Source organism: Nicotiana tomentosiformis, chromosome 2 (assembly GCF_000390325.3).
Source record: "Nicotiana tomentosiformis chromosome 2, ASM39032v3, whole genome shotgun sequence".
NCBI classification, from domain to species: domain Eukaryota; kingdom Viridiplantae; phylum Streptophyta; class Magnoliopsida; order Solanales; family Solanaceae; genus Nicotiana; species Nicotiana tomentosiformis.
The window spans coordinates 21,463,596-21,490,679 of record NC_090813.1 but is presented as its reverse complement, the minus strand read 5'-3'; the positions used below and the strand labels follow the sequence as shown (position 1 = coordinate 21,490,679).

Here is a 27,084-nt window from a genome sequence, read left to right as displayed (position 1 = left end):
CTTACCGGAGCTGACCCTGAACGCGCATTTTTCAAGGTTAAGTTTCATGTTATGCTTCCTTAGGATATCGAATATTTCTTGCAAATGCTTAAGGTGGTCACCTGCATTCAAAGACTTAACGAGAATATCGTCTATATAAACTTCCATGGTTTTTCCTATTTGCTTTTCAAACATATTATTTACGAGCCGTTGATAAGTGGCTCTAGCGTTTTTCAACCCGAAAGGCATTACATTGTAACAATATGTACCGAAATTTGTTATAAATGAGTTTTTTCCTGATCTCTCGGGTTCATCTTTATTTGGTTGTACCCGAAATAAGCATCGAGGAAACTCATTAACTCGTGCCCGGCCGTAGAATCAATCGTTTGATCGATATTTGGCAGCGAAAAAGAATCTTTCGGGCACGCCTTATTAAGATTTTTGTAGTCTACACACATACAAAATTTATTGTTCTTCTTAGAACTACTACTACATTGGCTAGCCAGTCTAGATGTCTTACCTCTCTGACCGAACCAATTTTAAGCAAACAGGTTATCTCTTCTTTGATGAATTTATTCCTGGCCTCGACAATAGGGCGCTTCTTCTGTCGTACCGGTGGTACGTTGGGATCCAAACTCAGCTTGTGCACGGCTATTTTCGTCGGGATACCTGTCATATCCTCGTGCGACCATGCAAAACAATTAGCGTTAATTTTAAAAAATTCAATAAAATCAAACCTGAGCTAGGGATCCAGTCATGTTCCCAGGTGAAATTTTCTTTCTAAAACTTCTTCGAACAATGACACTTGCTCTAGCTCCTCTACCGTGGATTTTGTTGCGTCCGTTTCTTCCGGAACTTGGAAATATTTAGGTACCTGATATTGTTCTGATGATTCTGCCCCTGGAATAACCTCTTCTAACTCGGGATTAGGCACTGGTTCCTGTAATTGCTATGTCGTGCGCTCCTTCCCTTTGCTGCTGAAAACTGAGATTGCATTCATCTCCCTTTCTGCCAGTTGGTCACCTCTTATCTGCTTGATTTCTTCGGGCATTGAAAACTTCAGTAATTGGTGATACGTCGAAGGTACGACTTTTATCTCGTGTAGCCATGGCCTTCCCAAGATGATATTGTATCCCATATCACCATCCACTACTTCGAAGAGAGTTGCTTTCATTACTCTTTTAGCGTTCGTGAGCAGCGAGATCTCTCCCGGGGTCGTCACGCTCGCAAGGTTGAATCCATCGAGGAGTTTTGTTGCCGGGATAATGCTTCCAGTGAGTTTAGCTTGTTCCAATTCCCTCAATTGTATAATATTAGCCGAACTTCCTGGATCCACTAGAACACGCTTAATTTTAAAATCTAATACATTTAAAGAGATTACCAGTGCGTCATTGTGTGGTAACAGTAATCCGTCTACGTCCTCCTACGTGCAAGTGATATCGTCCTCTTGGAGTCTTTTGCTGTGAGTTATCAATATTTATTCTTTGCCGCCGAAAAGGTGACCCCATTAATTTTGTTCCTCCCCTCCCCCCCCCCAAAGATCATGTTGATCGTCTGGCGTGGGGCTTCTTATCCTGCTTTCGAAGATTCCGCGTTGTTGCGACCGTAATTGTTCTTAGCTCGATCACTCAAGAATTCTCATAGATGACCATTCTTTAATAGCATTGCCACCTCCTCCCGAAGATGTCGGCAGTCCCTTGTCCGGTGACCGTTCGTCCTGTGATATTCGCACCATAAATTCGGATCTCATAAGTCTCGGGAATCGTGCTTCTTTAATGTCTCTCATGGCTGGCACCAGTTCTACTACACTAATGTTGAAGTTATATTCTGATAACCTGGGGTAAGAAAGATCTCGAGACCCCGACGTTTGTTTATCTTGAAGTGATATATTGTTTCGACCACGATTAGTCCCTCTGTCAATTGTGATCTTGTTTGCTGCTTGGAAATTTCTGCCACGGCCTTCGGTATGCTCGTCAGGCAAAAGCCGACCCCTCATAGTCCGCCTATCTGCGTCATAGTCATCCGTTGATTTTTCTCTATTCTTCTCCCATCCTTTGGCCGATAATGTAAAACCGACCTGGTCATCTTTGATCCTTATCTTCGACTCATACTGGTTGTGAACATTTGCCCAGGTTGTTGCTTGAAACTCTAGCAGTCTCTCCTTCAGCTTCCGAGAAGCGTCTGAATTTCTTGGATTCAATCCTTTGGTGAATGCTTCAGTTGCTCATTCATCCGGAATGGCCGGGAGCAACATTCTTTCTTTCTGGAATCAGGTGACAAACTCTCGTAACAATTCCGATTCTCCTTGTGCGATTTTGAATATGTCGGCCTTCCAGGCTTGCACCTTTTTGGCCCCGACGTGAGCTTTAATGAAAGAATCTGCGAGCATCTCAAAGGAATCTATGGAATGCTCGGGCAGTAATGAATACCACGTTAGGGCTCCCCTCGTTAGGGTTTCGCCGAATTTATTTAGCAACACAGATTCAATTTCGTGAGGAGCTAGATTATTTCCTTTCACCGCAGTTGTGTAGGTGGTAATATGTTCCTGTGGGTCTGAAGTTCCATCATACTTTGGAACTTCAAGCATTTTGAAACGCTTCGGGATCAGTACTGGTGCTGCACTTGTCTTGTAAGGTAATTGAACATACTTCTTCGAATTCGGGACTTTTAATACTAGTGGTGCACTCGGGATTTGATCCATGCGGGCGTTCACTTCCCTCATGAACCATAAAAGCTCATATTTAAATGAATCGTTCTCGTTATTAAGACATAAACTGCTCCCCCCAGCCCCATCGGAGCCAACTTCACCCCTATGAGTGTTGTTATTGATTCTCTGTGTTGTTTGATCTGCGGGAACAATGGGAGGAATCAGATAGCGTCTGTTTACATTATTCAAAGCACCTGATAGCGCCTGATTCATTTCTGTCATAACCTGATCCTACCGTGTGAGATGGCCTAGGATGATTGCATGTTGCTCTTGTAGGATCCTCACAGCATCCGCTACTTGCTCCTCATCAGCATCATCGGGAGTTCTTTCCCGAACCTGTAGAGGGTACCAATTGTCATGCACCAGCGTGGCAGCATTCCCCTCATTGCAGGTGTCACTGATTGAGTCCTCGAAATGAGGTTGATCCCCTCGAATTTCGGGGTTGTGTGCATCAATAACAGTGTTATCTGCCATTTTTTCTAAGACAAAAATAGTCAAAACACGTTAGTAAAAGAGGCAAGGATCAATTTAATTGCACGACTGTCTAGGCCCTACGGTAGGCGCCAAACTGTTTACCCATAAAACGGTACAGTTGAATTTATACGTGATTTCTAGACAAGTGAACTAATTTGATCCTGAAATAATATAATAATTAAAGAAATACGCAATACTTAGCCTTAGAATGTAGATGAAATAGCAAAGATGATGATTCCGTGAACACGGTTCCCGAACACAATAATGATGAGATCTAAAAGTAAGAAAGTGAAATTGTATAAAGCTTTGTATAGAATATAGTATATGTTCTTGCTAGGAAATTCGTGTCTTTTGCAATGGTAATTGAGCTCACTATTTATAGCTATGTCTAGGAAAAAAGGTCCTAGGATCATGCCCTCCTTTAATATCAATTATGAGGGTCATTGATGAAGATATAACGTTGAGTAATGAGTATAAATGTCAAATTCTCTGGAACGGATCGTCACTCTTAATGTTGTAGAATATTCCTTAGTAAATGCTACCTGGCGCAGAGCATTTAATACACTTTTATGAACGTTATCCATTCCGGTGACAAGCCCAGTAGCTGCGTTCGGTCCTCAACCATCTCATCTTGGATTCCACGTTTCCTCCTTTTAGTTAGTCACTTGTCATATCATATTTTACCCTATACAATAGTATATATACATAAAAAATTATTTTTACCTAGCTACACAGTGTAATATTTCGACAAAGGAGTGTCAATTGACATCTTTGAATACATATGACTTTGCCACTACTTATCATAATTTTTGCTTTTCGGTTGATTAATATTCTATCTTTTTTTTCCCTTTTTTTTAAAATAGTGTTTAGGTGTTATGGGGTATTGTAAATAAAGAAAATTTAGGAAACAACAAGTAGAAAAATGTCAAATTGGCAGTTGGAAACTAAAAAAGAGGATCAATATGACCGTTGATTAATGTATATTATTTAAATAAATATATAATTCTGTACATATTCGTTGTATGTACTATGTATTTAATGTATAGTTTATGTATATATATTAATGAAATCCAAATATATTTTATGTATATTTGACATATAAAACATATATGTTGTATATGTGAGGAATATATTATTTACTATATATATTATATGTACAAATGGTAATAAAATTTAATATTTATATGCTTATATATACCATTATTATTCCTTATGTATAAATATATGATATGCTTCATAGCAAATGGCTGCCCAAAAAATGAATAATTGTATGTAGGGGTGTACAAAGAAAACCGATAAACCGCATCAAACTGATAATCCGAGTCAAACCGAAAAAAAAATTCGTTGTGGTTTGGTTTGGTTTTAACTAAAAAAAGTCAAACCGAAACCAAACCAACCCGATAGTACATTTATACATTGTTTAAAAATATTTTATACATAAATATTTATTGTAATGTAATTTATAAGTATTTCTTAAACTTTTTCACAGTTTTATCTTTTAACGTATTATTTCAAGTTTGGATTTAACATTCTTGAATGGTAAATAAATTTTATAGCCCATAAATATAGTAACTCAAACAAGGTTCAATTAATACTAATGCTAACAAAAGAATTTCAATTCAACACTAGGAATGACGATAGTGTTGGATATCTATTTTTAGTTTTACATTGGTTTATAATAAAAATGCATAACTTAGTTTATCTTTTTCTTTAGTGCTTAGTTATGTAATTAATAGTACTTATTAGCTATATTTATTTTAGCAAGACCTATATAGTATTTTTAGATTATGTTAATTTTAATTATGGCTTATTAATAGCAATATTTGCTTTATGTAATTTTATTATCTTTGTAATTGAATATTTTAGTATAATGCTATGACTTATCTCATATTATTATGTTATTTTCTTTGAAAATACATTATATAGTTGTATCTTACTAGAACTTAAGAAATATTTGGAGGACAAGTTACATATTTTGTACTATGAAGACTTTACTAGGAAAAAATCCGAAAATCCGAGAAAAACCGAGATTGAAAAACCCGACTTTGTTGGTTTGGTTTGGTATATAGATTTAAAAACCCGACACCATTGGTTTGGCTTGGTAATTAAAAAATTCGAATCAACCCGACCTATGCACACCCCTAATTTTATGTGTATAATTGATGGTTTATACTTGGTATAATATAGTTGGTACTATTTTCTAATAATTTGGTAATCCTTGTATATTATTAAAATAATTGGTATAATATGTATATAGAATCAAATATGTCACATAAACTATTTATATATATATATATATATATATATATATATATATATATATATATATATATATATATATATATATGGGCTTTTCTATTAAAACACATGATTTATAATGTATATATACCACACACACATTATATTTTTCACGAAATATATGTAGTTTATTTTTTGAACATACACAATTTATATGGTAAACAAGTAAATATATAAATGTTGTAATATATCCTACATAAGATAGAGAAAACAGAAGATTTTATACATAGTAAGTATAGTTTTGCTAGGATTACATTGTACAAAAGAGTCCATGTATGGAAATAAAAAAAAATCTGTAATGGAATGGCTTGGTTTAAACGAAAAAATAGGAAAATATTTTTATTTAAGTATGGAAGAATGGTTTACCACGAAAAAAGAGGAATAGGAAATATAGTAAATATGCTAGGACCGTTTCTCTTCACAAGAGGTTGATTCACACTGGATATAAATATTATACCATAATTGAATCGAAAAGAAATTGATATATGTATAAATACTTTACTGCTACTACTTAGAAATGGCTGCTAGTAATGAAAATCTCCCTATTTCGTGGGTCGGGTTGGTGAGTTTTGTGGGCCAAGCCAGCCCAGTTGCGGTTGTAGACAGTGGCCGGCCCAGGATTTTGTGGAAGCGGGTTCAATCTTAGAAGTATATAAATTTAGTCGTAAAATAGTAGTTGTCAAGTGGGTTCAAATAAAATATTTATGCAAAATTTAAACAATTTTAATCCTAATTTATACATATACACAGTATTATTTTTTTGTAAAGCGGGTTGAGTTGAACCCGCTAGCCACCATTGGGTCCGCCAGCAGATGATCTTAGAATTATGAACACTTTTGTGTCCATGTCAACCGATAGCTAAAATTGATGGAGTGAGAATTGATGCTTTCATTCTTAACCAATAATCAACAACAACATAACTATGAATGAGACTGCTTTGGCGTCCAAATACAATCAACGGAAGCCGCACAAGACTTACGTTAGGAAAGTTGGGAACAAAAATTGTCAAAGTTGAGGGTCCCCAATTATTCTGCCAAGGATCATTTATAGCATTTCAATAATTATTTCGTCACTGCTCTGCTCACGCCATACCTTGATCATGCTATAAAGGCTCCAATTTCCCTTCCCATTGATCATCTAATTTCACCCCCACATTTCTACCAGCAACTATATATGGCTACTTCGTAAGTTTATCAGCCTCTTTTAATATTCTTTTAGGCTTCTGTTATGTCGTCCCAATTGTATACATAGTACGTATACTAATACAAGTAGTTGTATGTGTACACATAAAAAGTTAGTAATTTTGCACTTCTTCTTTTGGTTGATGGGGTTTAATTGGTTTCTACAGAAGTGTACAAGAGGTTCTTCCTCCATCTCTTGATTCTACCTCTGAACCCCCGACTCTGTTTGACGGAACTATCAGGTTACCCTTTTTCTGACTATCTCTGTTCCTTTTTTTTTTTCTTTATTTGTTTTATTTGATAGATTGTGAATGGTAAAGTTGACATGGGAGCAGGCACTAATGCTTGCGTTGGTAGGCTGTCTATATCACACCCATAGGGGTGCGGCCCGGGAACTGTCTATATCACACCCATAGGGGTGCGGCCCGGGAACTGTTTGTGAGTGCAGGATACTTTGTGCACCGGGCTGACTCTTTTTGTTTTGATAGATTTTGAACTGTGGTTCTTCTTTTCTTTTGTTTTGAAGGTTGTATATCAATTATCAGTGCCCTTTTGCTCAGCGTGTATGGATCACCAGAAATGTCAAGGTTCGTTTAATGCTAAATTTCATATCCATATTAATATTTTTAAATTGTTAATTAGCTTGGTAATTGCTCTTATTTTCTTTTTTGGTTCTAACAATCCCTGTATTACTTAGAATCTTGAATTTATCTAAATGAATGTATGATTAACGAGTGAATGGAAGTAAATAAACTTTGACAATTGCAGGGATTGCAAGATAAGATCAAATTAGTTCCAATTGATCTTCAGAATAGGCCTGCTTGGTACAAAGAAAAAATTTACCCGCAAAATAAGGTAAATTCTCATGCTGCAACGTCGTTTGGTAGTGTGTATAAGAATAATATTGAATATGGTGTAAATGTTGTGATTAGTTAGGCTAGGATTAGTTTTGCTGAGATTATTTCTTATCGACTATTTGGTTTGGTGTATTAAAATCAGTTCTGTCTTTATACATGCTTATCCATGTATTAAAAACTTTGGTATTGCTAATGTCATAGTTTCCTATGTATAAGAATAGTACTGAATAATGTGTATAACTAATATAAGTATGAGTTATACAAGGTTGAAAAACGCTACCAAACAAGGGATTAATAATACTAAAGCTAATACATGTATTATTTTCCCTAATACATCCTACCAAACGACCCCTTGAAGCACAAAGTTCATTATTTCTACAGAGCTTAACTTCTTGCTAGCTGCAATGTTATATCAAAGTGTAAAGCCTTATGGAAAAATGGAAGTGGAATTGCCTAACGTGCGATATATGCCAGTTACAAATGCTAGAAATCTCCTGAATAAGATTAAGCATGCTTGTAACTCGCTAAAAAATAACTTTATTCCTTCAAATTCATGGTTTCTAATACATGAATGAGGGGCCTTTGCTTCTGATTATGTATTTTTGTTTTCTATTTTCCATAGGTGCCGTCTCTGGAGCACGACAACAAAGTGATTGGAGAGAGTCTTGATTTGATTAATTATGTTGACAGCAACTTTGAGGGGCCATCTCTTCTACCTGATGTAAGCTGCAAAATTCATTCTTGGCCTAAACTTGACTTGTTCTTATTTTACAACCCCCCACCCCCAATCCTCGTGGCTTGGCACCAAATAGAGAAGAAAAGGAAGCAGAACTTTTAAATTTGATACAACTTGTAAATTGGTTTAGGATCCCGAAAAACAGAAGTATGCTGAAGAGTTGATAACGTACAGTGATACATTCCTGAAAGAAGTATATACTTCGTTTAAAGGAGATGTTGAGAAGCAGGCTGGTAACATTCTTGAGCATTTGTATTTTGAAGCTTATTACTATTATGTACTATTTTGTAATTTTCTCATGAGAAGTTAACAATAGTTCACACTTACACCAGGACCACAATTTGACTACCTAGAAAAAGCTCTGGACAAATTTGATGATGGGCCTTTCTTCCTTGGACAGTTCAGTCAGGTCAGTAATCCCCCTTTGTTTAGGTGTTTTCCTCTCAATAGTATGCAGTATAAGATGGTAGTTTTACTAAAATATGCTATATAAGCTATTCCCCTAAGCCGAGTTTCTATCTGAAACGGCCTCTCCACTTTCACAAGGTAGGAGTAAGGCTGCATACACACTATCCTCCCCAGACCCCGCTTATGAGATTACATTGGCTTTGTTGTTGTATGCTATATAAGCTATTACTACCTTTTAAGAATAACCTAGATGTATGTGTCCGGATTTTTAAATTTCATCACGCTAAACTTGAAACTGTGGTGCATTAGGTCGACATAGCGTATGCTCCCTTTGTTGAAAGGTTCCAAATCTTCTTGCAAGAGGTGTTTAAGTATGATATCACATCTGGGAGGCCAAAACTAGCAAAATGGATAGAGGTATGATTACTCTATTTATGCTAACTTTACTTGCCTTAGAATTGTGTCAGTAAAGGTACCTGGCTGTCCCATAAGCTGCTATATTTCAAGTGTTCAAGATATACACTAGTTAAAGCACGTACAAACTAAAGAAAGGAGAAAAACCAAGAAATGGGTGCTTATGAGGGGTGGGATTAAGGGATTTTCTTTTATGGGTAGAATTTCAGTCTTTTTAATGCTGCACTAAATAGATAAGGTTTTGAAGCTCTATCCTGTGGTGGTTCTACTGTTGACTTGCCATTTTCATATATATAATTCTGCTCTATGGTCGCCGAACTAGTTTTGGATTGAGGCATAGTTAACTCATTATTGATTGATTGGTTATGATATGCATTATGATTTCCCTGCAGGAAATGAACAAGGTTGATGGTTACAAGCAGACAAAAGTTGATCCCCAGAAAGTGGTCGACTTATATAAGAGCCGTTTTTTGGTAGTTACTCTCATATGTAAAGAAGTTGATATTTCCGTTGCTTGTGTGTGAATATCCTAAGCTAATCCTTTCCATCTGTTTATTGCAGGCATAAAATTGAAATAAAGGGGGTGCTCCATTCATGTCATGCACTTAAAAAGGGATTATGCATTAGTAATACATATATAAATAAAGTGATCAATGTTTGTTGTGTATAGATTGTGCTTAGCTTGAGACTTGTTGCTTGTGCTGGAGACTAGTATCAGCATAGATAGATATAGCATCTCAGGAGTTACAATTATGTTTTTGCGTGTGTATTAAACTACTTAATATTGATCATTAATTATCCTGTGTGAACCCCAAGAGTTGATTCTTGGGATTGAGCCCCTAGATTCAAAGCAAAACTGAATAAGTAACACATTGCTATTTCAAAGTCTTTTGAGCCGATGTTTCCATATTCTCCTTCTCAAAAGTGAAGCGTAGTTATCATCAGCTTTTATAATTACTCGTAATGAAATACAGAATAAGTATTTTTTTTATGTAAATTGTAAATATATATGTATACTTTATCTCAATATATAAAGAAATCAGTACTGAAATCTACGGAATAACTCCATGATAAGTGGAGGAATTAGCCTTCACTTTCTCTGCAAAAGTTTGCCAACTTATCCTATAAATTAGGTAGAAAAATATAATTTACTCAAATAAGAAGTCATATTATGAGAACTGTTTCTCAACTTAACTAGAAAGATAGAGGCCAGTAGTTTACATTCCTGGTGCTTGGAAAGAGATCAAAAGTACCCTCTTCTTGCATAGGTTTTTTCCAGGTTCAATGGCTTCAACATAGTTATATTTCGTAGTATTCCATAGAAAGATAGTTTAGCAAAGGAAATATAACGACTAGTACTGCAGTAAGTTTAACTTCATTAATTTCCCAGTTGCTAAACCATCTTCTTGAGAGTATAATATTAGCATAACTCATTTATTTTGCCGGAATGAGGTTCTTCTGATCACGTCACATATGATTTCTCTTTAATAGTTGAAGATTTTGAGCTTGTTTTGGATGCCTCAGAATTTGGTCTTCTATTTGGAACGCTATGGTTGTGTTTCCCCTCATATGTAGTAATAAAGGCTTTGGGATCATCTGTGGTCCTTTCAACAAACTTTCGCATGTTGCATTTAGGACTTGTGCATCTGTAATAACTCCTGTACAAAGCACCAATCAAGACATGGGGCAGCCCGGTGCACTAAGATTCCGCTATGCGCGGGGTCCGGGGAAGGATCGGACCACAAGGGTCTGTCGTCCGTAGCCTTACCCTGCATTTCTGCAAGAGACTGTTTCTACGGCTCGAACCCGTGACCTCCTGATCACATGGCAGCAACTTTATCAGTTACGCCAAGGCTTCTCTTCCACAAATCAAGACATGATAGTCGGAAAATATGTCATATTAAGTAGGAAGGGCAGAATTAAGAAAAAATATTTGCACATTGAAATTAAATTATCTAACAAAGTCTCACATAGTCGTCTCAGTATTATGAACCCGATGTTTACCATTCGAAAAGCTACCAAATCCATAAATAACCTTCACCATATGCATGGCTCTGTGAGTTATTATGTTTTCTTCCGACATGTATCGTATTCCCTTGGATTTTGTGTACTATTTTTGTCCTATGTTGCGCGGAAGTTGACGCACTCGTATCGGATCCTCCAAAAATACACTACTTTTTAAGGATCCGACACGCACCCGGAGACATTTTCGGAGAGTCCGAGCAACATAATTTTTGTCCACAAGGATGAGAAAAGGATTTTACCTGGGATATGAACTTCCCTTCACAACCTTCTGGCCATATTTTCGCCAGCGAAAGCCATCCTCAGTAATTTCAGAGTCAGTAGTATTTTGGTTTGGCATATAAGGAAATTCACTTTCCCCTGATGTACCTGCTCCATTGGATTGGCCTTCAATTTTCCTGGGAAGTAAAAACACCACAGTATTCACTAATCAGATTAATTACTTTTGCACTGTAAAGCAAACTGATAAAATGAAAACCACAGTCCCGAATATGTAATGATAAGTTTTCCCAGTACCAAGTCAAAGAAACATTAAATTTTATATAAGGGAAAATTCTCACCTTAAGTTTTGTTGCAAAGAAAGTTCTTTCAAAAATTTCTGAAAGATGAACTAATACACAAATGACTTAGCAACCAGGGGCGGACCTAGAGCATTGAATACGGGTTCCCGGGAACCCAGTAACTCTTGCGTAGACCGTGTATTTATATTAAGAAATTTACTAAATATTTGTAAATATCTAACTGTGAACCCAATTATTATTGCATATTAATTTGAAATTACGGTAGGAACCCATAAGGCTCAAATCCTGGATCCGCCTCTGTTAGCAACAGTAATGAGTGAAAAGTTTTTGCTACCAAGGCGTCCGTAGATGCACTAATTTCAGACAGCTGATTTAATTGAATTTTCTTGCTACTTACCTTCTTTTAGTTTTTGGTTCATCACAAGTAGCCTCCAACTTTTTACTTCCTTCAGCAGAATCTTCAGAATTTCGGGCAGCAGTGTGCATTCCCGCAGCTGCAATGGAATCATAAAAGCATGGTGCTTTGCTGGAATAAGCTGAATGCATAGACAATCCAACATCATTCTGATTTTCCATCCTACATACGTAAGCTTCACTCGTCTGAGGAAGTAGGTTACTCCATGAAGGGTTATTTGTTCCTTTTGAAGTGTCATTGCATACGGCTGCTCGGCCTTGTCCATCTGACAAGTTGCGCTTCGGAGGCTGAGGCTTTGGGTGGTTGTGCTCACCCCTATAAACAATTTCTGCAATCTGTCCATCAAATGATCTTTCAACCTTCTTTTTCACAGGACACTTTAGATGCGTGCATTTATAGTAACTTCTCGGGTATTCACTTCCTTTAACTTGCTTTTGTCCATATTTTCTCCAATTATATCCATCATAACTAGGACGATCAACATTACTCGTGTTGATCAAAGATTGTTCAACCTCTTCTGTGTTCTCAGATACAATTGTTGAATGCACTATTTTTTTGTCTGATTTTGCCAAGAGACTTTGTTGAGATTCTGTCGTATGATCATGTTGTTGTTTAACTTCATTTGCTGATTGAACATGAGCCTCAGCCTCAGCTATTTCTTGTTGCTGATCAGATGCAAAACTTCCCTATGCATAACATGTGCTAGATTTTGTTATTGTCGCAGAGCTAGAGTATAATGGTACATTTTCACAGCTAGTTTAGCCATGTAAAAAGGAAATTAACCTTATTTTCAAGGAGAGGAATGGTTTTCCTCGGTGCATGTTTAGCCATGGGCTTAAACAGGACCTTTGGTTTCTCTAACAGTTGCAAGATGTTATCAGATCGACTACCAACTGGTGCACCAGACATGTCAACCTGAAGTAACAAGTCTTTCTATAAGATTACAAAATTGCACAGAAAACAATTGAAATATTACTCAAAATGCACCTTTATAGTAAACAAAGAAGAGGTTAGGGGCCATATAAGTGACGGAAACTTAGAAAGAAGAGATTATCAACCTGTGAAGAAAGATCGTCAACTAAAGCATTGTTTGTTGCAGGCTTTAACCTGACAGTCTTTGGTCTTATGGCTGTAATAGCCATTTCAGAATGAACATCCGTCGATGAGATATCTATTGCACCAGCCAAGAGCTCGGAGAAAGATTTGTAAATAGGACATCTAGGCCTTGAAGCGACTGGTCTAGCTATAGCTATTTTTGCTCCTTCATTGACTTCCATCTTTGTCTGTTGTTTTCCACGTAAAAATTGAATAACTGTAAGGTTTGAAAGTTCGCGACACAGCTAGGACAAAGTACATAAACAAAATCATATGGAAATAGTAAAACCAATTGAAAGGATGTTTCAAGTTCTAGAGCCTTGAGTTCTAAAGTTGTCCAGTAATGTGAAGAAAGATATCTACTCGGTCCTTTCGTTTGGACTTGATTGTATAAACATCTCGGAAGCTCTCCAATCTTAGTGAATCTGTCAATAACTTAACTACGTGATTCAACAGCTTGACTACAATTATATAAGTTGTATTCAGGTACTCTAGTTGTGCATTCATCTTACTATCGTAAATTCGGAAGTGTGATAAGGTTTTCTCAGAACTTATTAACAGCTAGATTAACCTAACTCCACACTATCAAAACTAAAGCTCCCGTTTGGCCATAAAATTTGGAAGTTTTTTTTCAAATTTATTTTCAAATATCTGTTTGTTTATAGATTTTGAACCATTTTTTGGCAGATTTTGAAAACAAAATCTTCAAATCCCAAAAATAATTCTAAAGTAGCTTTTGAAGTTTTCTACTCACAAAACTTCAAATTCTTTATAATTAAAATGCATTTCCAAACACAATTTCAACTTTCAAAAACTAATTTTCATCTCATTTTTCAAAATTCAACCAAATCTATGTCCAAACCTAGCTAAAAGTAGCCACTGAAACTTCATAAGAATGCAGAAATTGGTTCCTTGTCTTATCAGTCAATAGATGTTAAGGCCACTTCAAACTATCAAAGGTAAAAGAAGTACTAACAATTTTAATCAACAAAACGTAGTACTAGGAATCTAAGAATAAAAAATATACGAGACTACGTTCTAATACTACTGGTTTGAAAAAGAAGACCCTAATAAATCTAGTCAACAAGTGAATCAATAGCTTATTCATTTTTTTCATGAAAGAGACTCAATAATCAAGCTCAGTCCTTTTAACTAGCAAAACTTGTATTAACCAAAGGTATTGCGTCCGAGCCCTAGGAATGAAAACAAATCTTGGTAGAGAGTGTTTCCTCTTACGCTATGAAAATCCAGTTACCCGGGTCCCACTGCGAATACCTGATACCCGTTGGGAAACAAACAAAAAAACTAGTAAAAGGATAAGACCCCAAAGAACTGAAGAAGAATCCTTTAATTACCAAGTAATAATTGATGGAGAAAAACCTATGAATTCATCTGGGCTCCCATTGAATCCCATTTACTTTCATAACAAAGCATTTAACATAACCTGCATTTCAAAATTCAAACAATTTCAAGTATGTTCAAGACGCCAATGCTTTTACAAATTTAAGGAAATAAAAGTTAAAATCCAAAGGAGGAACTGTTTATCAAATTGAAATACGAACTAACCCTAAAATGAAAATCTTCAGTTCTACTTTTCCAGCAAACATGGACATTTAAGCGTAGTAAAGTGTGAAAACCTGTCCCTTTTTTTAGACCTATATACAGAATACAAATTAGAAGTTTAGTGGGACTGATTATTGAGAAATAGGTGAAAGAAATCCAAAGATTCTAATTAATGTAGAGAAAAAGAATATTTTCTTACGTTTTTCACTGATTTTCTGCAACTGAAATTGTAATTGAGTTTGGAGGGAGTGAAGAAAGTTAGAAAAATGATAGCATGCTACAGTTTTTAACATCTAAGAATAGTGTCCGGTCTAGTGTATGGTCCAACTGTCCCTGAGGCCAACTAACTGTCTAATGTTAGCTGTTAAACTTTTGACTTTCTGATGAGTGTTTCTGTCTATGTGTGAATTTAGCTGCTTTATTACAACCTATGTTTCTCTTTCCTTTTCTACCTCTACTAGTCTACATTTTGGAAAGTGTGATTTAAAATAATTCATATGAACAAGAAACGAGAAAATAAAATATTTTCAGTACTCCACTCTACCCGGAACCCCCACCCCTACCCCCTCACCACACCACAACCACCCTTCCCCACTACCACCACAACCACCCCCTAAGCCCGGCCACCCCACCCCTATCCTCGGCACCCCAAGACCCATACCGAGCACCCTCCCTACTCTTGCCTATTTTGTTTTTCATAATTTTTGTTTAAATTATATATTTTTCAGATATTATTTTTTGTCGCCTAACCAAGCACCAAAAAAATAAAAATAAAAAATTATTTATTTGGCAAGAAAATATATATCTAGGAAAATATCTTTCAACGAACACATTTTCCCTCCTAACAAACAACCGAAGATTAATGATAATTTCCCAAAGCAAGACAGGATTATTTGTGCAATTTTTTTCCGTCCTCAAAATTGGAGCAAATTTTGAAGGAACCTAGGAAAGTTAGGTGGAACATACCAGACCGGTAGTTGAACATACCTTTTGTCTCCTCCTTGATGAAAAATAATTGCTCCTATATTCCTAGTTTTAATAAATGTTATTGTTAGAATATAGTACTACTTGTAAGATGAAAATCATCATATAACCAAGATATATCACGTTAAGATTATCAAGAAAATAAACTACATATGAAAGTATACTTGACTTCATGAATAACGATTAGATTCTTCAATTTTCATACACAAAATTGAAGAATACACAAAAGTCACTATAAATAAAACTTGTAGAATAATGTGCAATACCTCATATGTGATCATTTGTGTACTCATAATCATTGGCAACACCGGAAAATAATCTGGCATCCAGGTAACCAAAATTCTACTTTACGAAGAATTAGCATAAATAATCGTACACAAAACTAGTTAAACTAAAAATAAATATATATATATATATATATTAGTCGGTTGTTGCTGTATAGATTCAAAATTTTATTTCTTAAGAAAATAAAAAAATTAATTAAGATGATGAGTATTTAAATAATTATTTTTAATAAATATAACAAGTAAAATTAAACAAAAAAAGTAATATTCTTTTAATTATATAACCGAAATCTATATGTCAACACATAGAAGATCTAAATACAAAACACATAATATTTTATTCTATTCAAATAGTAATGATAATTAAAATCTTTTTGTACTATATCCTCAAATTATATTTGTTTAGTAGCTAATATCAATACAATTTTAGATTAAATTAGGACCACCATTTTCATTAGTCATTACCATTTTGGACACTTCAAGCACCTTCTCAAAGCCAAAGCAAACCCAGACCATCACCTCCAATTTCCACCCACAGGCGAGTTTCAATCCCCTGTTCCGACGAAAACCATAATCAGTCAATAATTTGAATTTCTGAAAAACCCTATCAAGGGTGATTAGCGATTGAAGGAAAATCAAAGAGTAAATTTCATTGTAGTCATTTAATTTTGTGTTGATTACACAAAGTCATTTTTCTTCTTTTTGTTACGTAAAAATCATTCAATTTTGTGTTCATTACCCAAAAGTCACTTTTCTTTTTTTTATTAAACAAAAATTATTTTACTTTGCTCTATCTATCACAAAAGTCACATTGGCTAAATTTTATAATAATTTTTACTTGAAAAGTCTATTATGCCCTTGACATTATAAATTTTCTCATTTATGTAATACTTTTTATATTATATACTACTCTCTCCGATCCACAATAAATAACTATTTTATTTTTGGCGCACTCATTAAGAAAATACGAACTCCTAAAAAAAAAGAGATATATTCACTAAATTAACCTTAATTAATTATTACCTTGACACATTAGAATATATAAATAAGGAAAAAATTTGAGAAAATAAAATTAATTTCTTCTTGATTATGTAAATGGACACTTATTTTTGATCAAAATAAAAAGGTAAAATGATCACTTATTGTGGACCGGAGGGAGTATATAATATAATTTTACATAGGTATTTTACTTATAATTAAAATAACTTTATATTTTTTACTTATTAATTTTATAATATATCCATACATTTAATTTTTTTATGGCAAATCATATTCAAACATGAACATATCTTAAATATAAAAATGTTAAAAATATTTGTTTTCAATATTTATTTGAAATAATAAAAACATATTTGCTTAACAAATGATAGTTTTTTTATAGTTAATAAATTTTAAAAAAAAACTTTCAAAGATATTTGTATTTAATATTAACTTTTTTAAAGCTTTATCTATTAATATTATTTATTTAAAAGTATTAATTTGATGTGTCATTATGCTAAATATGAGTATTTTATTTATTGGATTAATGGGTATGGCTTGGCTGATAAATCAGTGAGTTTTGATTTATAATTTCTATTAAAAATATCTCATTAAGTATGGTTAAGAGTGTGGGTTTGAGATTTGTTCACGGTAATGTTACTTACGAATTTAATAATTCTACTTATTATAAAATAATATTAAATTATTTTAATTATAAGTAAAATATATGGGTAAAAATATATTATATATCATATAATTATAAAAATGAGAGAATTTATAATGTGCACAATGAGCTTTAGATAAAAAGCTTGTAAAATCTGGTTAAAATGATTTTTGGGTAACGAAAGCAGCAATCAAAAGCCGATTTAGCAAAGAAGCAGAAGATAATCAAAGAAAAGACCTTCGGTCTTAAGAAGAAAAACAAATCCAAATACGTTCAATCCCTCAAACAATCTGTCCAGCCAAACCTGATGCTGATCCTAAAAAAGCTGATTCCAAGGTCCCCCCTTTATCCTTTTTGCATATTATTATATTGTGTAACTTTTTAGATTGTTACTGACAATTAATAAGTTGACAGAAAAAGAAGGAAGAAGAGAAAGCTAATGAATTGTTTAAGGTTGGGCTATTAGTCAGCCCAAAGTCCCTGTTGGTAATTTCTTCTTTTCCCTTTGTAACCTATTTAACTCTTCTTTTTCTACCCAATTAATGCTATTACTATCAATCTTAATGAGTTATTCTCTCTTTGTTTTATTGTTATTATTAATTTTTTTTTTCTTTTGGGGTCGGAAGATGTAAATGCAAAAGGTTATGCATTTAGAGTTTAAGTTGGTGTAAAGATTTTTTATTTTGAATTTTAACCTGTTATATCAGGTTACTTAATATTTTTTCTAATTTACCAATTAAAGCTATATTAAATATGATTACTTGACTTTATATTAAGTTCTACTATTCTACTTGTGGGATTACACAGGGTATAGTGTCGTTGTTGTCGTCTTTATACCGTCAGAACATAAAACTTAAACTCATGCATGTATAGTACTGTGAAACTTCATTCATACAGCTTTTTCTCTATTATTTTCGGAACTTGTCTAGTGTTATTTATCGCATAGATGCCCGGAATAAATTGACTTTGGCAAATTCTAATTCAATTCTACAAGCAGCTTAGCTGATGCTTCCTATCAATTTAGTTTAAAAAGATTCTTTTTTTTTGTTGATTATTGTTATCTTTGTAAGGATCATAAGCTATTTTGGTTTTGCGTCAATTGCTGCTATATTATCCGTAAGTATTTTGTATTCGAAAATATATTCAAAAATAAAAACAATGTAAAACCAGAAATGTAGAAGAACAGAATTAATCTGAGCTCACTGACTTCATAATGTTTCCTTAAGGAACTTAATCCTAGTACCCGAGGTTTAGGATTATTTCCTGCCAGGATAGAACGGGTTACCCTCACTGGTGTAGCGGTATTTCAAACCCCAGTAACCAACGAACTCAAAGATCAGTAGCAAATCACACTTACTGCTTTCTTTCTGTTAAAAACAATGCAGAAGGAAGAAGGAGAAATCAGAATTTTCGTATGGAAAATCTGAGGGAGAGTTCATGTATTTATAACCAAAACGTTGGGTAATACCGAAGAGTTGCAACTCCTCATGTAAGGCTGCAACTCAAAATGGCAGTTTTATAAAATGGTCATTTACGCAAACTATCAAATTCAAATTATAACGGGAAAATTAAATTACCATTACAGGAAACGGTCTAATTTGGATTAAATAATATTGCGTTAATATTAATAAATAAATTTGGTCCAGCCGAAGCCGAGCAAGCACGAGACTTGCCTTTTTTTCAACTCTTTAAGAGTTAGAAGTACAATTGTATATATACCCATCAAAACTCTTTTCCTCTTCCAATATGGGACAATGTCCCTTCGTCAAAGAGAGAAATTCAAAATTTTCATTTTTTCTTCATTTCCCATTCACTCTATTTTTTCAGCTCTAACAAGCTTAAAACCAACATTATCTCTGTTTGTTAAGTTGTAATCTTTAGTTGTGCAAATATAGCTGAAATTTTTTTTGTATTGAAGTAAAGAAAGATGGGTGTTTTATCTTCAGGTGTTGATCCGAAATCTATCTTGTGCGAGTTCTTTAAGGCAGGACAATGTGCTAAGGGTTTTAAATGCAAGTTCTCCCACGATTTGAATGTTCAAAGAAAAGGAGAGAAGATTGACATTTATAGTGATGAAGGTAACCAAGCTGGATCTTACTCTTCGATATTTACAGTGATTCTTTTTTTTTTATATATATGGTAAACTCACCCTTAAAAAAAACCCTTCTAGAGACCAACAATGGATTTTCCCATTTTCTCCCTCGTTGGTGACTCGAATGTCCCAACGTCATGATTATCTTGATTATGATAGTAGCAAATCTGTTGTTGTATGTGAAAGAAAGAAAAGTAGACAAAACAAAAGAAAACAACAACAACAACAACCCAGTATAATCCCACTAGTGAGGTTTGGGGAGGGTAGTGTGTACGCAGACCTTACCCCTACCCTGGGCTAGAGAGGCTGTTTCCGATAGACCCTCGGCTCCCTCCCTCCAAGAACTCCCCACCTTGCTCTTGGGGTGACTCGAACTCACAACCTCTTGGTTGGAAGTGGAGGGTGCTTACCACTAGAGCAACCCACTCTTATCAAAAAGTGGTAAACTTATGATATAAACGCTTACATCGGCATTATTACGATATATGCGCTCAGTGGCGGACGCACGTGGTGGCAAGCGGGTTCAACTGAACCCGCTTCATCAAAAAATAATATTGTATATATGTATAAATTAGGATTAAAGGTGCGTAAATTTTGTATAAATATTTTATTTGAACCCACTTAACAACTATTATTTTACGACTAAAGTTATGTACTTTTAAGATTGAACCCGCTTGCACAAAATCCTGGGTTCACCATTGTATGCGCTTACATCGGCATTCGTATGATGTAAGCGCTTACATCGACACTCCTATGATGTAAGCGCTTACGTCGGCAGGGCATTCAAATGCATATAAATGGGGTATGCATTTTCATTTGCAAATCATCCCTCAACTTCTTCTTTCTCTCTTCAATTAATAAAGAGTTATTCTTTGTGTAGCCGTGGAGTAGGCAAAATATTGCCGAACCACGTAAATTTTCTCGTGTCTTGTACAATTTATTACTTTTCTCTTTCAAATATTTTTTCCTTCTATTACCTCGACACGCTTCCCAACAACTGGTATCAGAGCTCAGACAGTGTAATTCTGGTAGAAAAGTACGGTATTGGTGCAGGTACTATTCACAAGAATAGTGCGACACTATTGATCATCGTTACTATTCATAATCACTATTCACATACAAAAATATTTTGTGAAAAATGGCATCAGAAGAAGGGAAGGTTAAGATTGACAAGTTCAATGGCAAAGATTTTGGATTCTGGAAAATGCAAATAGAGGATTATTTGTACCAGAAAAAATTACACTTACTTCTGACCGAGGTAAAACCTGAGAGTATGGCCAAAACAGATTGGGATCTATTAGATCGCCAAGCTCTTGGTGTGATTCGTTTGACACTGACACGAAATGTGGCGTTTAACATCATTAATGAGAAGACCACTGCAGGTCTGATGAAGGAGTTATCAAATATGTACGAGAAGCCATCTGCTTCAAATAAAGTCTATTTCATGCATCGATTGTTCAACTTAAAGATTGCATAAGGTGGATCTGTTATGGAAGATATCAATGAGTTTAATGTAATATTAACTCAGTTGAGTTATGTTAATATAACATTCGATGATGAAGTCAGGGCGTTGATTCTACTATTATCTCTACCGGAGAGTTGGTCTGCAATAGTAACTGCAGTTAGCAGTTCATTGGGAAGTGTCAAACTCAAATTGGATGATATTAGAGACTTGGTTATAAACGAAGATATTCGCCGAAGAGAATCAAGTGATTCCGATTCCCCAGGATCTGCTTTGAATACCGAAAGCAGGGGGAGAAGCAGCCAAAGAGGATAGAGTCATGGTCGTGGCAGATCAAAGTCAAGGAGAAGAGGGAAATCCAAAAATAGCAAAGACATTACGTGTTGGAATTGCGATAAAAAGGGTCACTACAGTAGTCAGTGTAGAGAGCCAAAGAATAAGAAGAACGATCAATACAAGGATGATAATCCAGCAAATGCAATTGCTAAACAAGTCGGTGATGCACTAATTTGTTGTGCAGACAGTCCAGTCGAATCTTGGATTCTGGACTCAGGTGCATCCTTTCACTCTAAATCATGCAAAGAATTATTGCATAATTATATTGCTGGAAAATTTGGGAAGGTTTATCTAGCAGACAGCGAACCTTTGGACACTGTCGGGAAAGGTGAAGTTCATATAAAGACTTCACAAGGCACGCTATGGAAATTGCAAAATGTCCGACATGTTCCTGGCCTCAAGAAAAATCTGATATCTATGGGTCAGATTGACAGTGAAGGATATACAACAACATTCGATAATGGATCGTGGAAGATAACCAAAGAAAATTTGGTTGTGGCACGAGGCTTCAAAAAAGGAACACTGTATGCAACTGCAATACATAGAAATACTATAGCAACAATTGATCATGGTCGTGATATAACATTGTGGCATCGGAGGCTCGGGCATATGAGTGAGAAGGGAATGAAGTTGTTGGCATCCAAAGAAAAGTTGTCAAACCTGAAGCATGTTGAATTAGGTTTGTGCGAAGATTGCATTTACAGGAAACAAAAGAGAGATAGTTTCTCAAAGGCGGGAAGGACGCCAAAGAAAGAGAAGCTGGAACTAGTGCATACAGATGTGTGGGGACCAGTTCCTGTAACTTCTCTGGGAGGCTCACGCTATTATGTTATCTTCATTGATGATTCCACAAGAAATGTATGGGTTTATTTTCTAAAAATTAAATCTGATGTGTTTGTTACCTTTAAAAGATGGAAAGCTAAGTTGAAAATCAGACAAGTCTAAAGTTAAAATGTTTGAAGTCTAACAATAGAGAGAAGTATGATAGTTAAGAGTTTAAAGCATTCTGCTCTGAGAATAGGATCAGAATGATCAAGACAGTTCCTTGAACACCGGAACAAAATGGCGTTGCTGAGGGGATGAACAGAACCATGAATGAACGACCCAGATGTATGAGAATACATTCTGGATTGCCGAAGTATTTTTGGGTCGAGGCTGTTAACACGACAGCTTACCTCATAAACAGGAGACCCTCTGTACCGCTGAATTTTGAAATTCCCGAGGAGGTATGGACAGGAAAGGAGGTAACTCTCTCACATCTGAAATTTTTTGGTTGTGTTGCCTATGTGCATGTAAACTCTAATGATAGAGATAAGCTTGATCCTAAAGCCAAGAAATGTTTCCTTATCGGCTATGGTGATGATAATTTTGGTTATCGATTTTGGGATGATTAGAATAGAAAGATCCTAAGACACAGGAATGTCACATTTAATGAAAATGTGATGTACAAAGACAAGCTTGAAGTAGAACCAACCAGCACCAGCAGACACACATCTGAAACAGTTGAGTTAGAAGAAATCTCAGAAAATGAAATGGCTAGAGAGACTACAACTGGATATGAAATTGAAGATGCCGAACCAGAAGCCGAATCTGGATCAGAATTAGAACCAAAACCAGAGATAGAATCAGATGGAGAATCAGATCTGGAGTCAGGACTTGAATCAAATTCGGGATCAGTTAATCCTGGACCTACATTAAGGAGATCTAAAAGAGTCATGAATGCTCCAGATAGGTTAAAACTGTCTCTCTCTCTCTCTCTTCACTATTTACTTCTGACTGATGCTGGAGAACTAGAGCATTTTGTTGAAGCAATGCATGTGATAAATTTCTGATAAGTGGAAGCTAACCATGAAAGAAGAGATGAATTCTCTTCAAAAGAATAAAACATGGATACTTACAGAGTTACCAAGAGGAAAGAAGGCATTGCAAAACAAGTGGGTGTACAGTGTCAAGAAAGAGCATGATGGTAAGAATATATACAAAGCACGATTAGTAGTAAAATGCTTTCACCAGAAGGAAGGGATTGACTACACCGAGATCTTCTCTCCTATTGTCAGATCTGGAGTCTGGACTTGAATCAAATTCGGGATCAATTAATCCTTAACCTAATGAGATCTAAAAGAGTCACGAATGCTTCAAATAGGTTAACTCTCTCTCTCTCTCCACTATTTACTTCTGACTGATGTTGGAGAATCAGAGCATTTTGTTGAAGCAATGCAGGTGATAAGCTCTGATAAGTGGAAGCTAGCCATGAAAGAAGAGGTGAATTCTCTTCAAAAGAATAAAATATAGATACTTACAGAGTTACCAAAAGGAAAGAAGGCATTGCAAAACAAGTGAATGTACAGAGTCAAGGAAGAGCATGATGGTAAGAAGAGATACAAAGCACGATTAGTAGTAAAAGGCTTTCAACAGAAGGAAGGGATTGACTACACCGAGATCTTCTCTCCTGTAGTCAAATTAACTACTATTAGGTTGGTGCTAAATATCGTAGCTGCAGAAAATTTGCATTTGGAGCAGCTAGATGTTAAAACTGCTTTCTTGCATGGTGACCTTGAACAAGACATCTACATGAAGCAATCTGAAGGTTTTCAAGTTTCTGGTAAAGAAAAACTTGTGTGTAAGTTGAAGAAGAGTTTGTATGGTTTGAAACAAGCACCCCGACAATGGTACAAGAAATTTGATGGATTCATACATAATAATGGTTTCACACGATGTGAGATAGACCATTGCTATTATATCAAAAATCTTGATAAGTCCTATATCATTTTACTGTTGTACGTTGATGATATGCTAATTGCAGGATCTAGCATAAATGAGATCAACAGTGTTAAGCAACAACTGGCGGAGGAGTTTGAAATGAAAGACTTAGAACCAGCTAAGTAAATGCTTGGGATGAGGATTAGCAGAAACAGGTATGAAGGAACCTTAAAATTGTCTCAAGAAAAGTACATACAGAAGGTACTAAGCAGGTTCAGTATTCATGATGCAAAGACTAGAAGCACTATACTCAAAAGCCATCTTAATCTGTCGAAGGACCAATCACCTAAGACAAATGAAGAAATGAAGTACATGTCCAAAGTTCCATATGCTTCAGCAGCAGGAAGTTTGATGTATACTATGGTTTGCACTAGACCTGACATAGCTCATGCAGTTGGAGTTGTCGGTAGATACATGTCAGATCCAGAAAATGAGCATTGGGAAGGTGTAAAATGAATATTGCGATATCTCAAAGGCACATCAGGTATGGCACTTTGGTTTAAAATGAACAATATTATCTTACAAGGTTTTTCTGATGCAAATTTAGGCGGCAATCTGGATTGTCAAAAAAGTACCACAGGCTACGTGTTCACCTTGGGTGGTACTGTTGTTAGCTGGATGTCTAGACTTCAGAAAAGTGTTGTTCTATCTACCACAGAAGCAGAGTACATGGCAATCTCAGAAGCTGGAAAATAGATGATTTGGCTCAATAATTTTCTTAAAGAGCTAGGTAAAGAGCAGGACAATTGTGAATTTTTCAGCGATAGCCAGAGTGCAATTCATCTTGCCAAGAATCCAGCGTTTCATGCAAGATCGAAACATATCCAGTTGAGGTATCATCATATCCGAGAGTTGATAAGTGAAGAAACTCTTTCCCTCCAGAAGATACCAGGATCGAAGAACCCGTCAGACATGTTGGCCAAAGTTGTCGGTATTGACAAACTGAGGTTGTGCACTACCTCAGTTAGCCTTCAAGACTGATAGCGTGAAAGCGCCACCAGAGAATAGAAAATCTTTTTTAAATTTCTTTCTTGATGTAACATAGGTTTGAGAGGGAAATTGATAGTAGCAAACCTGTTGTTGTATGTGAAAGGAAAAAAAGTAGACAAAACAAAAGAAAGAAAAGTAAAAAAGAGATGAACTTATGATGTAAGCGCTTACATCGGCATTCTTATGATGTATGCACTTACATCGGTATTCGTATGATGTAAGCGCTTACATCGGCATTCCTATGATATTAGCGCTTACGTCGGCAGGGTATTCAAATGCCTATAAAAGGGATATGCATTTTCATTTGCAAATCACCCCTCAACTTCTTCTTTCTCTCTTCAATTAATAAAGAGTTATTCTTTGTGTGGCCGTGGAGTAGGCAAAAAATTGACGAACCACGTAAATCTTCTCTTGTCTTGTGAAATTTATTGTTTTTCTCTTTCAAATATTATTCCCTTCTATTAGCCTGACACGCTTCCCAACAGATTACTGTTTTAATTATTTTGTCAAATTTTTTTGTCAAAAAAAGAAAAAGAGAAGGGGACAATGGAGGACTGGGATCAGGAGACTTTGGAGAAGGTTGTGGCATCAAAAATGTTGTGACAAACCTGCTGACATAGTAAGTACTTCCCCATTGCTTTTCATGTCAATATGCATTGGGCTCTAACTTTGCCAGAGTCATATTCAGCACATGATTTAACCTTCTTGGTTCAGTTCTCTGTAATTTATTCAGTTATTCCTTTTTATTTGGATTTAATGCGATATTTTAGCTTGTAGCTATTGCGTGTGTTAATGGTTTAACTATTTGCAGGTATGTAAATACTTTTTGGAAGCTGTGGAAAAGAAGCAATATGGTTGGTTTTGGGTCTGTCCAAATGGTGGTAAAGATTGCCACTATAGGCATGCTAGCTCTTCCTCCTGGATATATTCTAAAATCACAGATGAAGGCTCTCCTAGAAGAAGAGGAAACTGAAAAAATGCCTGTTGAGGAAGAGATTGAAGATCAGGTTATTGTTGTATCTAAGTAGTCATTTTCTACTACTGATATCTAATAGCACTTTTATGATTAACATTTTCATGAATGAACTTACTTCAGTGACTCATGTTTTCTACTTTGCTTGCAGCGTGCGAAATTAACTTCTTCAACTCCTTTGACCCCTGAGTTGTTCATGAAATGGAAAAAGAAGAAGATGGAAGAACGAGAAGCCAATTTGGCTAAACTGAGGGCAGATAGAGCCAAAAATGATCGCATGAGGTATTATATGTTGCACTCGTCATTCTAGTTGACTTTGAGCTTATCATATGTGCATGATTAGCACTCCAATACGGATACATTTAGGGATCGTTTGGTTGGAAGACAAGTTATGCTAGGATTAGTTATCCTGGTATTATTTCTTATTGACGGTTTGATATGTTGTAATAATCCTGGGATTGTCAATTTTACTGCTTTATTCTGAGATTACTATTCCATCTTCTGGCAGGTATAAGTTATCCGGTACTATTTTGAATCCTGGAATAACTTGTCCCAAGATTAGTAACCAAACAAGGGATATGGCGATACTAAATTTTTATCCCAGGATTATTTTTACTTATCCATCATACCAAACGACCCCTTAATTGTTAAATAAACATGTATTCGCTTTTCTGACAGTGGTCGTGAGCGCTGTTCATGTCGGATTCTAGCTGGTTTGTTGATGATGTTGGGGCCTGTGACAAGTATGAAAGGGAAGAAGAGTCTGATGAGCCAAAGGTGAATAATATATTTTCCTATATTTTGTCTTTCTTTTTTAATATGATGCAGGGATCGTTTGGAGGAATCATGGCCTTTACTGATCCACCCGTGACTGTCATAGATACTATCTAG

The 27,084-nt window shown here is 35.4% G+C and overlaps 2 protein-coding genes and 1 pseudogene across 4 annotated transcripts; 2 read left to right on the top strand and 1 right to left on the bottom strand.

Moving 5' to 3' along the window:
• The first annotated feature begins 6,508 nt into the window (after nt 1-6,508).
• On the top strand, nt 6,509-9,939 carry LOC104095714 (glutathione S-transferase L3-like). 2 transcript variants are annotated; one of them, XM_009601900.4, is made up of 10 exons: nt 6,509-6,642; nt 6,807-6,881; nt 7,166-7,226; nt 7,408-7,494; nt 8,119-8,217; nt 8,363-8,465; nt 8,565-8,641; nt 8,950-9,057; nt 9,447-9,527; nt 9,616-9,939. In XM_009601900.4, exons 1-10 carry the CDS (start codon nt 6,632-6,634, stop codon nt 9,619-9,621), a joined length of 708 nt encoding a protein of 235 aa, XP_009600195.1. In that variant the 5' UTR covers nt 6,509-6,631; the 3' UTR covers nt 9,622-9,939. The 2 variants fall into 2 exon arrangements, with proteins under 2 accessions (XP_009600195.1, XP_009600196.1); XM_009601901.4 differs by having other exon boundaries at nt 6,512-6,642; nt 6,810-6,881; nt 9,616-9,807.
• A 244-nt stretch (nt 9,940-10,183) lies between these two features.
• Nucleotides 10,184-14,995, bottom strand: LOC104095713 (WRKY transcription factor 44). Of its 2 annotated transcripts, XM_009601898.4 has the most exons (8): nt 14,870-14,995; nt 14,674-14,762; nt 14,463-14,551; nt 13,071-13,295; nt 12,796-12,927; nt 11,995-12,698; nt 11,319-11,474; nt 10,184-10,712 (listed from the first exon to the last, which is right to left on the bottom strand). In XM_009601898.4, exons 4-8 carry the CDS (start codon nt 13,287-13,289, stop codon nt 10,517-10,519), a joined length of 1,407 nt encoding a protein of 468 aa, XP_009600193.1. In that variant the 5' UTR covers nt 13,290-13,295; nt 14,463-14,551; nt 14,674-14,762; nt 14,870-14,995; the 3' UTR covers nt 10,184-10,516. The 2 variants fall into 2 exon arrangements, with proteins under 2 accessions (XP_009600193.1, XP_009600194.1); XM_009601899.4 differs by lacking the exon at nt 14,674-14,762 and having other exon boundaries at nt 14,870-14,975.
• Nucleotides 14,996-17,420: 2,425 nt separating this feature from the next.
• On the top strand, nt 17,421-27,084 carry LOC104095716 (zinc finger CCCH domain-containing protein 11-like; annotated as a pseudogene).